This window comes from Plectropomus leopardus, chromosome 1, assembly GCF_008729295.1.
Source record: "Plectropomus leopardus isolate mb chromosome 1, YSFRI_Pleo_2.0, whole genome shotgun sequence".
Taxonomy (NCBI): domain Eukaryota; kingdom Metazoa; phylum Chordata; class Actinopteri; order Perciformes; family Serranidae; genus Plectropomus; species Plectropomus leopardus.
The window spans coordinates 34482390-34500226 of NC_056463.1; the positions used below are offsets into that span (position 1 = coordinate 34482390).

A 17837-nucleotide genomic window follows, 5' to 3' on the forward strand; every position below is an offset into this window, starting at 1 on the left:
CTAAAATCGCAAAATATGACATGTCCCCAAAACAGTTTAAAACACCTGAAAACAACATAAAATAGTGTGCCAAGACACGCTATAGAAAAGAATTCTGCAACAACAGCCAAAAACACTATAATAATGCAGGTCCAAAAAAAATGACCGAAAGGGCAAGGCTATAGTATGGCTAAAAACGTTAAAACATGACATGTCCAAAAAACACCTGAAAACACATCAAAACAACATAAAATAGCGTGCCAAGACACAGCACACAATATAATGTTGCAAATACGTCCAAAATCACCATAATAATGCATGTTGAAAAAATGACCGAAAAGGCAAGGCTATAGTATGGCTAAAATGTCAAATTATGACATGTCCGAAAAACAGTTTAAAACACTTCAAAACAGCATACAATAGTGTGCCAAGACACTCTACAGCAAAGAATTTTGCAAAAAGAGCCAAAGACATTATAATAATCCATGTAGAAAAAGATGACTGAAAGGGAAAGGCTATAGTATGGCTAAAAATGTCAAAAATGACATGTCCCAAAAATAGCTGAAAACACCACAAAACAGAAAAAAATAGCGTGCCAAGACAAGCCATAGCACAGAATGTTACAAAAACAGCTAAAATACTAAAATAATGGATGTCGAAAAATGACCAAAAAAGCAAGGCTATAGTATGGCTAAAAATGTCGAAATATGACGTCCCCAAAACAGCTGAAAAAACTCAAAACAGTATTAAATAGCGTGCCAAGACACGTCATGGCAAAAAATGTTGCAAAAACGGCCAAAAAAGTGTAATTATGCATGTTGAAAAAATGACTGAAAAGGCAAGGCTATAGTATGACTAAAAATGTGGAAATATGACATGTCCCCAAAACAGCTGAAAAAAACTCAAAACATTATAAAATAGCGTACCAACACACACCATAGCATAGAATGTTGCAAATATGGCCAAAAACACCAAAATAATGAATACTGAAAAAATGACCGAAAAGGCAAGGCTATAGTATGACTAAAAGTGTCAAAATATGACATGTCCCAAAAAAAGATGAATACATAAAATCCTCAAAACTATAGCCCATCAAAATAGCGCGCTGAACAAACCGAAAATGGCAATAGAATGTTGGAAAAACAGCCAAAATCACTCAGAACAAAAAATAGCATGCCAAGACACGCCATGCAAAAAATGTTGCAAAAACGGCCAAAAAAATGACTGAAAAAAAAAGAACAAGGCAAGGCTATAGTATAAAGGTCAAAAAATGTCAAAATATGACACGTAGCGCCGAGAAAACATGGCATTTGGAAAAACACATCTAAAAAAATGCATGTTGAAAAGCATGACTGAAATACTGTGCTACGAAAAACGCTATGGCATGCATGAATGTTGCAAAATCAGCCAAAAACAGTGTCAGCCAAAAACAGTGTAATGCATGTTGAAAAAGTGACTAAAAAAGCAAGGCTATAGTATGGATAAAAACGTCAAAACATGACATGTCCAAAAAACACCTGAAAACACATCAAAACAACATAAAATAGCGTGCCAAGACACAGCACACAATATACGTAATGTTGCAAATATGGCCAAAATCACCATAATAATGCATGTTGAAAAAAAAAGGCCGAAAAGGCAAGGCTATAGTATGGCTAAAATGTCAAATTATGACATGTCCGAAAAACAGTTTAAAACACTTCAAAACAGCATACAATAGTGTGCCAAGACACTCTACATCGCAAAGAATTTTGCAAAAACAGCCAAAAACATTATAATAATCCATGTAGAAAAAGATGACTGAAAGGGAAAGGCTATAGTATGGCTAAAAATGTCAAAAATGACATGTCCCAAAAATAGCTGAAAACACCTCAAAACAGCATAAAATCACGTGCCTAGATAAGCCATAGCATAGAATGTTGCAAAACAGCTGAAAACACTGTAATAATGCTTGTCGAAAAAATGACCGAAAAAGCAAGGCTAAAAATGTCAAAATGTGACATGTCCCAAAAACTCTTTAAAACACCTCAAAACAGCATCCAATCGCATGCCAAGACACGCCATGGCAAAAAATGTTGCAAAAACAGCCAAAAACAGTGTAATTATGCATGCTGAAAAAATGACTGAAAAGGCAAGGCTATAGTATGGCTAAAAATGTCAAAATATGACATGTCCCAAAAAAAGTTTAAAACACCTGAAAAGAGCATAAAATAGTGTGCCAAGACATTCTACGGCAAAGAATTTTGCAAAATCAGCCAAAAACAGTGTAATAATGCATGATGAAAAAATGACTTAAAAAAGCAAGGCTACAGTAAGGCTAAAAATGTCAAAATATGACATGTCCTAAAAAAAGCTGAAAACACCTCAAAACAGTATAAAATAGCGTGCCAAGACACGGCATGGCAAAAGATGTTGCAAAATTGGCCAAAAACAGTGTAATTATGCATGTTGAAAAAATGACCGAAAAGGCAAGTTTATAGTAAGGCTAAAAATGTAAAAATGTGACATGTCCCAAAAACAATTTAAAACACCTCAAAACAGCATAAAATAGTGCGCTGAGACAAACCATGGCATAGAATGTGACAAAACAGCCAAAAACACTAAAATAATGCATGTTGAAAAAATTACTGAAAAGGCAAGGCTAACAGCATAAAATCACGTGTCTAGATAAGCCATAGAATAGAATGTTGCAAAACAGCTGAAAACACTGTAATAATGCATGTCGAAAAAATGACCGAAAAAGCAAGGCTATATTAAGGCTAAAAATGTCAAAATGTGACATGCCCCAAAAATTCTTTAAAACACCTCAAAACAGCATAAAACAGCATGCCAAGACACTCTACAGCAAAGAATTTTGAAAAACAGCCAAAAACACTATAATAATGCATGTCCAAAAAGCAAGGCTATAGTAAGGCTAAAAATGTCAAAATATGACATGCCCCAAAAACAGCTGAAAACACCTCAAAACAGTATAAAATAGCGTGCCAAGACACGGCATGGCAAAAGATGTTGCAAAATTGGCCAAAAACAGTGTAATTATGCATGTTGAAAAAATGACCGAAAAAGCAAGGCTATAGTAAGGCTAAAAATGTCAAAATGTGACATGCCCCAAAAACAGCTGAAAACACCACAAAACAGAAAAAAATAGCGTGCCAAGACAAGCCATAGCACAGAATGTTGCAAAAACAGCTAAAATACTAAAATAATGGATGTTGAAAAATGACCAAAAAAGCAAGGCTATAGTATGGCTAAAAAAATATGACGTCCCCAAAACAGCTGAAAAAAACTCAAAACATTATAAAATAGTGTTCCAAGACACGCCATGACATAGAATTTTGCAAAAACAGCCAAAAACACCAATGATGCGTGTCGAAAAATTGACCGAAAAGGCAAGGCTGTAGTATGGCTAAAACTGTCAAAATATGACATGTCCCATATTGATTGATGGATTAAAAAAAGTCATATTATAAAATAGCAACAAAAAAAAAACTGTTATATTATAATAATCAGACAAAAAGTCACAGCATGGTGTTATAAAATGCGGAAAAAAGTAAGAATACTGTATTTCAATGGACATTAAAGTATAGTATTTCTGAAAAATACAAGAAAAAATGCATAGTCTATGTAGCACCTATACTCTGACTTATCCAAAATCCTGATGCGAATCGGTTCAGTCACTCCAAGAACGAAATCCGACACAGCTGACCAAACTGTATCCAAACAGCCCTTCTCTGAAAAGCGCTCACTAGGACAGGCTCTCCATCGAAGTCAGCATGGTATAGAACCAAACTAACTCTATAGTTATAGTATAACATGTCAAAAAAAGTAATTGTACAGTATATCAACAAAACACAAAAAAGATCATTCTAAAGTATGTCAAAAAGATGCAAACATAGTATTTCAGTAAATAGTATTTCATAAAGTATTTCATAAATACCAGAAAAAAAGTTTTAGGTTCGTGAGCCAGTATCATGTTTTAAAAATGCAGTAATCAAAACATCACAGCATAGTATGTAATCAAACAAACAGTATAGTATAGTATTGGATAGTACAATATAGTATAGTATAGTACAGTACAGTATAGTATAATATAATACAATATGGTACAGTATAAATATGATTTTGAAAGTTTTGTCAATAATCAAATTACTGGCACTTACAGCATTTAAATAAATTGTTTGCTATACGTGATGTCAAACGTTTCTGATTTCTTTCTGTGCAATACAGGTTTTGTGACAATAAAGCCTTTATTCACCCAGTTAGATGTGAAAACATACCAGCTCTGTTCACAATAAAATTACTGTTTATTTATATGAACTCGGGTTGGTTTGGTGATAGCTATTTCAGGGCTGTTTCTTGTTCAACAAAAGGGATCTTACTCTTTAACCACAGGTCTGTCTCTGTGGGGATCTTTTTCTATAATTTTGTCACATACTTGTTGTAACAATCCAAGCGGCAAAAACATTTGAGTGAGATGTAAATTAACAGCACACAAATTCCCCAAGTGGTTACATTGCAGCCTGTTTCTCCGCTACTGGCTGCAGCACTCTCGCTCAATACTGGACCAATTTCAAAAATAGCTGTTTCCATTTTTTTACTTTACACAAAAACGAGGGAAACCTGTTCGTAATGGAAAATACATAAGTTACACTTTAATGAAAACAGACTAAGAGGTGCCATTCAAGATTAAAGTAATTTTACCTGTTATGTGAATATTACTATTGAATTATTACTTCAGTTTGTGCACATTTACCTCAACATACAAATGAAATATTATTTAGAAATTATATTTATTATGAACTGATTTAGGGGCACACAGTTTAAAGCAAACATAAAGAACAGGACAGCTTCTTACAATGGTACACAGAGTGGATTTAGCAGACAGTTAACTGCCTCAGCCACCAAATGTAAGAGAAAGAAAAAAAAACGAAGAACTCATCTGATCATTTCAACATACAGTAGTTATAATACCAAAAAAAAAGAGACAATGACACCAAAAATACATAAAGGCAATAACATAAAAGTCTTCACATAGCAGCAGACAAAGAAAATTCTTCCATTTTTTTCTTTCAGGAAGTAAACAAGAGATAACTTATGATTTGTTTTTTTTTTTGGTGATTCTGGTGTAATGAAGCACATTCACACATACTGTACATAATATCTTTAAAATGGGTTAAATCCATATTAGAAAATTGTATTTACTATTATAGGAGTCCCTGTGGTCATGTGCAGCAGCTGTCTGATCTCACAGGCACACACTGTTTAGAAGGCATTGAAGTAAAATGGAAGAATCTTTGTAAGTCTGTCCCTGTTCATCCAATCCACTTCACACTTGCCAGGTGTATTGCTGAGGACCCACGAAAGTGCATTGTGAAGTGCAAGTTCTTGAGATCAACGGGGCATATTTATTAGTAATGGGGTACGACCACCTGAAGAACATGATGTGTAGTGTGTTCACAGGGGACCCCTGGCCACTGTTAGCTCTGTGACGCTCGCTACAGTACATTTAAGAACAGACAAAGAAAGGCTGATGTTTCAGTGTGGCAAACGCAAGCATTTCAACCATCAGTGATTTAACTTTTGGAATGAACACTTTTTGTTCCCGTGTGCAGCCGGGCTTTGACTTCATTGAGGCCATAAAATGTTTGTGTGAGCACCCAAAAGATGCGTAATACTCTGACATAGCTAGGATATGTAACTATGTCATGGCAGGTGTATTGCACAGGAAGGAAGCGCCGAGTCAAGTGTGAAGTTGTTTGGATGAGTGGTTCTTGAGAAGGCTGCAAGCAGCAATACCAGAGGTCAGCCCGCTTTGAACAGGCATTGCACGATTATATACACATAGCTATAGAATTAACAGGGCAAATTTTTTACCATGATATAATACTATATGTATAGAGGTCATTAAATAGTGTGATGCAAAAATGAAAGAGAAGCAATGTCCACAGTATGCAGTTTAACAGTACTGTCTATCCTTACAGTTGCAGTTTTTGAATTTCCTTGAGTTTCAGGATAAATCTGAACGTGGCATCTGTGGCAGCAATTTCAGTGTTGTAAACAAGTCAGTCAAGTCTGAGAGCTTCACCACTGTGAACCGTACAATAAAATCCCCTTTTCACCAAAGAATCCCTCATATAGCTCCTGTGGTGACTGTCAGCTGTGAGGATGCAGAGACTGCTGGATCAAGTTTTTCAGTGTATTGGCTGCTATTCACTTTTGTCCATCTCTGTCAGTACACAGTAGCAGGTGTACTGGGTGAAGTATGTGAGAGAACCTGCAGTAAAAGATGTAAGCCAGTTAAGTCTGTGTTGTTGAAAGAGGGTAAGGAATGATGCAGTTAAATGAAAAGTGTGCCTGTTGTCTAAGTGTGCTGAATGTGTGGTGAACTCACGCAATAGCTTGGTGATGATAGGTGGTCGCTTGGATTCTGGTAGATGGACACCCAGGAAGTAAACAGGAATCCCTGACAGAGCGATGGCGATGCCAATCAGGGAGTTGACGGTATCGCTGTAGAGAGGAACTGCCACCAGGAAAACAGCGCACAGACAGAACACCACTGGGTACACTAAAGTCAACTGTAGAGAGAGACCAGGAAGAAGACTGTGAGCTTGATTTGAAAACTTGATTGCCTTTAAAGAGCTAGACATTATTTTAGTTTAAATGTATTCAAAAAATGAACTAATCCTGTTAACAGAGTGTGAAGAAGTAACGCTTTTGATGCTATGTCAAAGGTGCTGTACTGTACTGCAGAGATATCCACTGCTCAGCAGCCAGGGACGGTCTGTCTGTAAAACTACATCCTGGCTTGAGAGGCGATAGTGAGTCACTGTAGCCTCGAGTATGCCACAGGAGAGGATGAAGAAGTTGAGCCAGCTGGTGTTTTTGTGTTTTGTTTCCCTTCCACTTAAACCCGACCCAAACCCTTAGCCCTAAACATAACCACTGAGGGGGGCACTACGCATTGACAGTGTTGTGACATTAAGAAATAGTAAAATACTGCCCCTCATTCTGTTGGACTGGGTGGCTGGCACCAACAAATAGGTCCTTTAATGATACGCAATTTAATATAATATGCTTTATTTTTAAAATGTTTTATAGTAATTAACAACAATTCATTAATTCAGCAGTATATTTAAGTGGATCTTTAAGGACACATCTGCAGTATCTCTAAAAGTTTGCAGTGGGAAATGTTTTCTTTTTTATACCAAACACAGAAACAAAAATATAACATATATATTCATCTTCAGTAACGAAAAAAAAAAAAAACAACACAAATGTATGATTGTGTCAGGGAATGGGCCTACCAGGCACAGGCCCAGAGGCCCCCCTGGCATTCACCCCTGCAAAATGTCATTTATATTACACAATATAACCACGGAGAGACTCGAAATCACCATGAAGAGACACAAAAAGACCACAAACAGAAGCAAAGAAAGTGCAAAGAAGCGTAAACTACTAACAAAACGTGGCAAAAAAACCTAAAATAACCCCAAAGAGACAAAAAAATAGACCTCAAAGAGACACAAGAAAGAGGCTAAATTCCCACAAACTGTGTGCATCTTGCTCCTATGTAGGAGAGGTGGTGGGGCATTTTGCATTTCTGTACCCAGGCACTAAGCACCTGCATCTGCTAAAGATTTAACACTATGGGAAAGCATCTGTCTTATTGTGAAATGGTGGCAATGGTAAACAGTTAAAAGTCTCCACTGTGGTCTCCTGTGTTAAGTATCAAAAAACAGTATAACTATTACTGATCACATTTTAAAGTGCAATTCTGCACAGAATATGCTTTTACTGTGACCCAGACCAGATAAGAGGCAGAAAAAAACAGGAATGAATGGATGAACGCACGGGCCGATTACACAGTTGTCTTACCTTGAGAGGTCGAGGTCTGTCGGGCTCTTTCCAGCGGAGGTAGATCTGTCCGGCAATGGACAGACCCATAAAGAACCAGTAGCTAAAGCTGTAGTAGTTGATGAGTTGAAAGACATCCTCCACTGTCAGGTAGATCAGAGACATCACACACTGGACAGTGGACGGACAAAGAAAGGAAAAATGAAAACAGAGAGCAAGAACATAACCACTTTAAGATGTCAATGAATACAGATATCATTATTAGTATTATTATCACATTCTAAATGACCGACATTTTTATTTTACTGAGGTGGATGAGTGTCATATGAGCAGGCTAAGAGTTGTTAAATGCTTTTAGTTTCCATTAACACTAGAATCTAATTTTACTTTTTTTTTGTAAAAAATAGGTTAAGCATAGAAAAAAAAATAAAGAAGATATGTATATGAAGTTCCAGCTTCAAATCAGAAAATACAATGAAGGAGACTAGTGGGTAAGAAGGCTGTAAACTGTAGGGTCTCTACAGTTTACTGCCAGTAAGTGAAATGTCCTGTACTTCCTCCACTATAATTTACAAATGAGTGATCTGTTTTCCTACATTGAAGATCAGAGCAGGAATCGGAGTGAATCTCTGTATGTGGATCATGGACAGAGCATCTGGAAGGTGACCCTCACGAGAACCCACAAAGAACAACCTGGACACAAAAAAAGTGAATTAAGAAAGATGTCCCAACACCATGTAAAGTACAGGCCTTTCATACTGGTCATTTAAAATGGAACTGCTACAAAGCCAGAGTAAATAATAATTAATAAATAACCATTACAGATTTTTGCAGTGCTGCTCAAATTGGTGTGTGTGTGTGTGTGAGTGTTCTACCTGGATGCAGCTATAATGGAAGCATTGAGGCCTCCGTAACAGGAAAGAGCCACAGCAATGGGGATGGTCCAGCCCATCACACCAAGAGTATGGTCTGCAAATGTCTGAAAGCAGATTTTGAAACTGGTTTGGTAACTGCAGTTTCAACTTACACACATCCATCAGTTTTCCATTTTATGCACCTATGAGTTAGTTTACTCACCACTGCCACTGCGTCACTGGCCAGTATAGCACTGACATCCAGAACAGCATAGTAGGCCACATTGGTGAGGATGTAGATAATAGTGACGATGGGCATAGAGATGCCGATAGCCAGGGGTAGGTTCCTGGAACAACAGGGCATTGGATCATTACCAGGCTGATTCATGTATTTTGACTCTCCTCTGCTCATACAAAACCCTTTAAAAACTTAGGAAATTGGTTAGATTTCTTTCAAAAACATGGGGAGAGGGCAACAAGCAACTTAACAAGACATGGCCCAAAAATCTGCAAAAAAATAGTAAAATAGTTACAAGAAAATACCCTGAAAAAAAAATTCTATGTAGAAAAATATATATATATATATATATGTGTGTGTGTGTGTGTGTGTGTGTGTATTTATGTTATTTTATTGTTTCTGTAACATAATTTTATTTATAAAATTTTTCTAACAGTTTTCTAATCTTCCCCTCTTTTTCTAAACTAATTTTTAAGTATTTCTCATCACATTTGACTAATTTCTTGCAATTGGTTGGACATTCCTTGCCAAGTTGGTCACTGCCTTGTTTCCCCAGGTTTTCAAAGAAATCAAACCAAATTATTCCATTTTCAGAGGTTCAAAGAGATTATGAAAGGTGTCTCAACACAACACACTCATGTCAGTCCAGGTTTCAAAGGGTTAACACAGAAAAGGACGCAGACGTAAAAGTTACCTTTCAGGGTTTTTGATCTCCTCAGTAACAAAGTTGAGGGTGTCCCAGCCGGAATAGGAGAAAAGGGCAGAGTAGAGTGCCAACGCAATGTCACCAGGGTCTGTAGATGATCCCTGAAAGGAGGATTCAAAGTTGGTTGTGTAACCTAAGAGAGAAAGAGTAAACAATTAAAGGAACAATTTGTGAATATTTTTTGCATTTATGTACAAAATTATCGTAACGCTGCATTTGTGGCCCATCAAAACTGTTGCTGAGCAGCCATTATCATTCAATAGCTGCTGAGATTTGAAAATTACTGGCATGTTTCAGTACTGACTGTATGACAAAAAAAGTTATTAAAGTATATCCCATAAATAAATGAATAAAAAAATAATAATCACAAATGGTTTTCCTTTATTAGGACTGGATACAGTTCATGTCAGTAAGTATTTGCAATACAGACAGGTAAAGTGTTATTTCTTTTGTTGTATGAACCACACTGCCAACTGCACAACATCCATGTATGTGATTTTTCTTTTAACCGTGAGCTCACCAAAAGTGTGAGTTTATGGCACTTTCAACTCTTAGGGCCCACTTTAATATTACACACACTCGTATCGCTTTGCACACAAAATGTGCTTTTCAAAATCAGGCTTTAAAAATTTTATACATTTACATTATTTCCTACTTTCATTGAGTTTGAGTCCTAATCATGAATATCAAATATTCATTAATTTTCAGATTTTGAACACTTTAAATGCCAGGTGTTTGTTATCATTCTGTGTTTTTTTATGGCTGTGGGCTCAAAAATTGCAATTCGGATTTGGATTCAATGACAAATTTTTTGCACTTAACAGTATGAATGTAACAATTTTTATTTATGAAGTGTATTTTAGACCTATTGCAGGAGCTGAGTTCGAAGTTCCAAGATTAAACAAAATCTTACGAAAATGTGTGCCATATGCATAAACACAGCCTACATTATAAAAAAAAGAAGAAGAAAAAAGCCAGTGAAATGAGCCACTCAGGGTTAAAAATCATGGGCTACAGGAATAATATTATTCCTACAGGAACAATATTAATGAATAATACAGGGTGACACTACTCACCCTGGCACAGCTTCACAATGCCAGTAATGATGATAACGACGAGGGCTGCCACCTTTGCATAGGTAAAAATATCCTGCACGCGCGTGCCCCACTTTACATAGGCAGAGTTGATGAATGTCAGTAGACCTGCGGAGAGAGAGACCTTTAATAGATGCTCTGTGTTGTGTCTGCTCTTGTAGAAACAAACAGCTAGGCAGACATAAACAAAGAGCAGTGGGACACACACACACACACAGTAGATCTGAGTACTTACATATACAAGCTGCAGCGATGAGCCTGGCTGCTACATATGGCGGTTCACATGTTGGAAAGAGCGGCTGCACCAAGTAGTTTGCAAATGTAATGGCTATGACCGCTTGGCTGGTGGGCTCAATAATCAATAAAGATGTCCACAGACGAATGAATGCAATGAAGCCACCGAATGACTCCAGGATGTATGCGTAAGATGCCCCTGATTTGGTGATGGTGGTGCCCAGCTCAGCGTAACAGAGGGCCCCCACCACAGAGAACAGGCCCCCAATGACCCAGATGACTAGCGACAGCCCGTAAGAGGCGCTGTAGATAAGTACACCCTTGGGGGAGACGAAGATACCAGAGCCGATCATGTTTCCTACGATCAGGCTGACTCCATTGAGCAGCGAGATCTCCTTCTTAAGCTGCATGCTCTCTTTAGGTGGCTCCGAAAGAGAGGGAGAGTGGCCAGCACTGCCATTTATCTTCTTAGATTCTTCACTGTCGGCCATGGTGCCTCCGTCTCAGGGATGACCAGCAGGAACCGAGGACTGGCTGTGGACACTACAGATCCTTGTCCCTTTCTGGCAACCTCTGAAACAACCTGTCGGACAGATTAAGATGTAACAAGTCATTGCTAGTGACGTAGAGAGGAGCTCAATGCCCAATGGTGAGTCAGAAGAGTGTTAGCTGGTATTTTTTTCTGAAATGTGTCAAACTCTGGTAAAAGAAAGGTCAGGGTTATGACAGAGTAGGGAGGGAAACAGTAAAGAGGTTTGGGATGATCAGATAACAGAAAGGTCAATGAAAGTGGAAACAGTCACTGCAGAAGTGGGGAGGAGGGGAAACATAACACATTGCCCTGAGTCACACACTCTTGTTTAGGAGGATTTAATGTACCATGATACAGAGGGTGATTCTGCAGCTTATGAAGCAGCATCATCAACTACATGACCAAAAATAAGTCTTTTTTGTCATGTTGACAGAATAAGGTCTGTGGATTATCTTGAGTAACCTGATTTCTGGGAAGAGGCATTGCTGTTGATTTTTTGTATTTTTTTGTTTTTTTGTTTTTTGGCGCTTTGAGCACCACAGGTGCCATATAGTTCCATTATACTGGAAAGAAGGTGGACATCTCTACAGCCGATATCTCCAACGCTCAGCAATTTACAACATATCAATCTTGGTTGATAAATAGCACTACAGATAAGAGTAAAAAATGTGTTTCTTATTTGGAGGTAAACTGTCCCTTTAAATATAGCAGGGAAGCTCTGTTGATCACACACTGGCTGTCCCACTTGGTTAAATGGCATGAGCAAACATCTATCTATTCATGTTAATACCACAAGTTAAAACATGTTTTAAGGCCATCCTGTTTCATAGCTCACACACAAAAACAAGACATCAAGATAGAATGCCCTATTTTCTGGCTAATCGCATAACCTGCTGGCTTTGAAAAAGTCATTCATTCCCTGATCTTCTCTCGAATGGATTACTTCAACTCCCTTCTCTCAGGTATCACTCAAAAATCACTCTCCCACCTCCAACTGGTTCAGAACACAGCAGCCAGGCTCCTTACTGGTTTTAACAGATGACATCACATCACTCCCATCCTTGCTTCCCTCCACACTTCTGAAATGCTGACCCCCTATAAGTCAACGTGCAGCCTCAGATCCTCAAGTGCAGCCCTTCTGGCAAGCAGACTGTGCCTTTGCCATTTACCATTAAAAATTTGCTTTATTCTTGTTGACCTTTGTATGTTTATTTTGATCTGGCCTTTTTGACGGTCCTATACCTCTCTCTGTTTGGCTTGATTGTTGATGTCTGTTTTTATTATTCCCTGAGTTCCTGCTTTTGCTTTGTCAGCCAAAGCAGATTGTAAACAACTGTTTTTAAAGGTGCTCTATAAATAAAGTTTTTATTATTATTAGGGCCCTTCGGCTTTGGAACAATCTGCCTGAGGAGATATGGCTGGCAGAATCAGTAACATCTGTTAAATCACTTCTTAAAACTCACTTTTACAGACTTGCTTTTATGTGATCTTATCGTTATTTATTTATTCTTTCTTTATTCTTTATTATTATTCTTTATTCTTCTTTAATCTCTTTACCTGTTCATTCATTATGTCGCTCATACTCTTTATATCCATTTGTCAGCCTTCTGTTGTTCCTGTTCGTAACATTTATTTTTATTTTATGTATTTATTTGAATGTATTTATGTATTTATTTAGTAAATGTTTTTAATGTATTTACTTGCTTATTTATTTGTTATTTATCTGTTTTTATCATCTTATCTTTGTTTTATCCCTTCTGATCTAATGTTGTCTCCTTACACTACTTCTATTCTACTAATTATTTTTACTGTCTTCTATTGCTTTTATCCTTTAATTTTCCTAAATTGATTAATTTAGTTCTTGAACTGCCATTCGAGATCTGCAGGCCCTATCACTTTTATTACTTTTGTAATCTTGTTGACCCTTTGTATACACATTTTTTACGCCTTTATGTTTGACTGTTTCAGCCCTGTCTGTGTTTGGCCCGTTTTTTGGAGTTTATTTTATTGTTCCCAAAGTTCCTGCCTTTGCTTTGTCTGTTTAACTACTATATTCTACTCTATTTGACCTTTACCCTTGTACTGCTGAAAATACTTGAATTTCCCCTCAGGGGATCAATAAAGGAATATCTTATCTTAAAGCACTTTGTTAACATCTGTTTTTAAAGGTGCTATATAAATAAAGTTATTATTAAAAATGTATTGAATGTTTTAAGGAACAAATATTGTGAAATTGGTCTGAAGATGGTATAATTTCTGAAAATAATATAAACTATCTCCAGGCAGAGGTTAGAGGACAGAAGTAGCACATGGATGACGGAAAAGCAGGTTGGAATAACAGGGGTAGCGCTGCGAGAATGTAGGTGTGGAATGCACAATTTACAGGACAGTAACATAACTATAAATAAGACTGAAGGGTCAGTTTTCACAATGGGCTGGTGGGTGCTTGTGTGTTGCGTCAGTGCACATGTGTGCTGCATGCTTCACTTCAATCATCAGACATTAGCATCTGTTCCACATGCGCAAACTCACCACCACACCACCTGCTGATGATAACAGCCCAATCAGTGACTCAAACAAACACACTGCTATTTATTTGAATACCATTACTCAACAATAGACACTACCCCATACACAGACCAACAAACAGAAGCGTTTTCCTGCAAGTCAAAGCATGACTGATGCTTGATTCATGCCAGGAGCTAAACGTGTTTAGTGTTGCTTATCTTAATATGTGTATGAAGCTGTGTGTGTTAGCTGTGAAATGTGTCATGCATTATGCAATTAAGTTCAGGAGCCCGGAGAAGACATAACAAAGGTGTGGTGCACAGCATATAGGGCTGCTGACAACAATAACTATTTTCATCATTGATTAATCTGGCAATTATTTTCTCCACCAATCATTTTTTGATCTATAAGTAGTAAGAAAATAGTGGAAAAAAGTGTGACACATATTTAAAATAGCAATTCTAATGTAATCTAGATTATATAAGAATTGCTTTTTTAAAATTGTGACACACTTTTTTCCACTATTTTCTTACTACTTATAGATCAAAAAATGATTGGTGGAGAAAATAATTGCCAGATTAATCAATGATGAAAATAGTTATTGTTGACAGCAGCCCTATGGACATTGATAATTTTGTAGCTTTATTATTTTCAACTAAGTATGTATGTGAGCATGTACAGTATGTCTTTGTCTGACACTGCAAGCTTATTATCATATGTACCTTCCAGCCATTTAAAGGTTGTTTCCAGCCTATTGACTAACCAGAGACAACTCAGTGTTGGAGGAGCTAAACGCAAGTAAAGCCACTCTCCCACCTATGTTATTGTGTAGTTTTCTTGTTTTTGACTTAGGAACTGTTCATTAATTATGAGGAGGGAGAGAGTAAAGTAAAATAGGGGAGGCATCTCAAATAATTTTTTTTAACACTGGGGAGGGACTTATGCTTTTTTATTTTGGCTTAGGTGAGGGACATTAAACTTAATTTTAAATACCCTCTAAACCCTCAGTACTGATGGGTTTTTTTATTGCCAAAATCACACCATTTATCCAGGCCAAACATTGTGAAAACTGAAAATATCAATTAATTTTCACATTCTCAACAGTCTTTAGGCATATCATTTTAAGAGGGATTAGCATTTTGCTTTTGATATTGTTTTAATGATGCCCCAACTCTCATGATGTTTGCTCATTGCATTTACTCCAATACAACAATGATGTGGTGAGAATATTTTAAAAAAGGAATTTATGTTGGAGTGAGCATGGTGCATTTTCCCCCAGTCACACAGGGAGGCTCACGGTATAATATTTATAGTTTCAGGGATGGTTAAGGAAAAAAAGGCACACCCAGCCACCTCCCTCCTCTGATAAATAAAGTACTGAACTAAATATACGTTCTAAACATTAGTATTCCGTATACAAAAACACAATGTCATGAGACATAAAACGACCAGTGTTACTTTATTTTTTTCATATTGGATAAATTGTAACTGAAATATTCAAGAGAGTTTCAATATTTAACAGAAAAATGTGAAACTGTGTATACTTTAACAAGGCAAAAGAGCAATATGCGTGAAACAGCAACTGAAAAGTGGATGAAAATATTATTTCCATGGGAATCTCCTCTTATGCCCCTCTCGCAAATGCCATGTCTCCTAACTGAATATGATGCTGCCACCACAGCTCTGATGATCTCAACTAGCTTTCGTTTAGCTAATTTGTTGTGAGGCTAAAACGGTGGTAAAATGTCCATTTATTGATTTAATGTCACTCTGCCAGACGAATTTGTGACACAAAAAAAAAATAAAAAAAGATATAAAACACGATCATTAAATAAAACGCTTTTAACGCTACAAAGCACCGGGCCGGCGTTTTCTTGTTTAAATACGTCAAGCAGCATTAAAATAGCTAGAGCTGGTTTCCGCTTATGACTTTCAAAGTAAAGCCAAATTAAAACGCACGCAACTTAAGTTAAAGTTTTTTGTCTCTCACAAACCATGTTTTACTTAATATATCAAGTCAAGATTCTTTGTCTTTAGACCAGACGCACATAGTCATATACCATATGGGTTTTACGATGGGGGGAATTAAATGGGAGAGCCCCATATCTGGGAAAAGGCTAGCTGGTGTGCAACAACAAAACAATGAGAAAATATGCACATTTACTATCCTTTAGACAGTAAAAGATGAATCTAATGACACCGTTGATACGCTCTTAGTGAAAATTTCCCTGTAACAATTCTTATTATTTATTTTTTAAATTTGTGTTCATAGCTAGCATAAATTTTTTGCTAATGTTAGCTTATTCTTTGCCACCCACTGCGCACCAATGGCTTTTTATTCTACTGCTGTGACCTAGACAAAACATGTCTGTGTTCTCCTCCCTTCAATAAAACGGCACATACACAAAACACACGACGTGTAGCAATGCATTTCAAATGTTGGCTTTTGTTTTAAATGTGAACCTCTCTACCTCCGGTACCGTCTTGGCTAACTGCGGTTACCTTGCCGCGACTCCAAACAAGCAGGACTTCCCTTTTGTCCCCTCGCTTTATCTACATTCAGGTACCTCTATCTTCGGCGAACACACAGATAATGTCCCGTTTTAAAATAAACTGTTCCCGTTCAGCCGCAACAGTTACAGGGCATTTGCTGGTCTTACCTTTGCTGGTTTGCCTCCCGCCGAGCGTTGGCGTTTTTTGACAGCCAGCCAACACGGTGTCCATCCGCAAATACATCAGTCCCCGTAAACAACTGGCTGCTGCTGCTCAGAGACGTCACGTGACCCCGCTCTACTTCAGGAGCATCGTATGACCACAACATGCCTACATATGTGTTTATATATGGGTTTATTTTCAGAACAGAACATCTCTTCAGTTACCAAAAAATGCTTGTCATTCAGTCGTTTATTTTTTTTTATTTCTTATTTCCTCTATTCACAGAAAGTCAATATCTGAGACCTCTTAGTTTTGTGTGTGTGTGCGTGTGTTTGTGTGAGAGTGATACAATTTAAACTTTAATCACAACTAAATTGATAAATGTCATATAGAAAAAAACAAATTAATTAATTACTATTTAGACATGCAAAATCAAATAATTCCATAAAGGCCTAGTGTAAGTTCACTGTAATGGACTGTTTGTTATTTATGTGAGTGAAGGGAATGGTGCAAAGGCCCTTTAAATATTTTTTTTAAAGCACTGTGGAGTCAAGTTTTGTTTTTCCTTTTTATTTATTTATATTTCTATATATTTATACATTCTCTAAGCACATTGAAAGTCAGCTTTGAATTATGGTCATCTGCATTGTTATCATTTCCTTATGTGCCATTTCTCCAATCAACTTCTCTCTACTATATTGAAATAAACACTCCAAGTCTGCTAGTGTGTGAAGAGTAGACATGTAATTAGAGTGGTCCTGCTAGGAGCATGGGGCAGAGGGGACAGGCCTTTGAACAGTATGTGCCATTATCATGTTAGTGAAGTGTCAGGGATGGTCAAACACATTTACAAGCACAGGCCACAAACTGCGGTTTACACTGATGCCTTTTGGAGACAATACACTGCAGACCTCAAATTCTGCTGTAGAATACTGAAATAAGTTTAACAGCAATATACTATTGAAGTAATTTATGTTTTTTGACACTATAAAATAATGGTAGGATGCTGGCATATACTATATATCTATTCTATATACTATATATCCATGAAAATTCGACTGAATAAACAGTAGAGAACTGCACAATGTTTTGCTTTTATGAATATTTAATTACTTTTGTCAGTATTCCTCTGGCTCTGGCTCGAGGCCATCTTTATCACACTTTCACTTGGCATGTCTGCATG

General features: G+C 37.1%; 1 protein-coding gene across 1 annotated transcript; it reads right to left on the reverse strand.

Moving 5' to 3' along the window:
- Positions 1 to 4660: 4660 nt before the first annotated feature.
- slc7a6 (solute carrier family 7 member 6) lies at positions 4661 to 16733 on the reverse strand. Its single transcript, XM_042484310.1, has 10 exons — positions 16660 to 16733; positions 10961 to 11542; positions 10708 to 10833; positions 9620 to 9764; positions 8911 to 9034; positions 8709 to 8812; positions 8430 to 8526; positions 7855 to 8004; positions 6371 to 6554; positions 4661 to 6253 (listed from the first exon to the last, which is right to left on the reverse strand). Exons 2-10 carry the CDS (start codon positions 11448 to 11450, stop codon positions 6186 to 6188), a joined length of 1488 nt encoding a protein of 495 aa, XP_042340244.1. The 5' UTR covers positions 11451 to 11542; positions 16660 to 16733; the 3' UTR covers positions 4661 to 6185.
- Positions 16734 to 17837: the final 1104 nt, after the last annotated feature.

Excerpts from the sequence above, each read along its gene's own strand:
- slc7a6 (XM_042484310.1), bottom strand. The coding sequence starts at position 11,450 with ATGGCCGACAGTGAAGAATCTAAGAAGATAAATGGCAGTGCTGGCCAC. Across the intron at positions 8,527-8,708 it reads TCCATTATAGCTGCATCCAG|GTTGTTCTTTGTGGGTTCTC; the intron begins GTAGAACACTCA and ends TTTTGTGTCCAG. Across the intron at positions 6,254-6,370 it reads TATCATCACCAAGCTATTGC|GTTCTCTCACATACTTCACC; the intron begins GTGAGTTCACCA and ends CTTTTACTGCAG.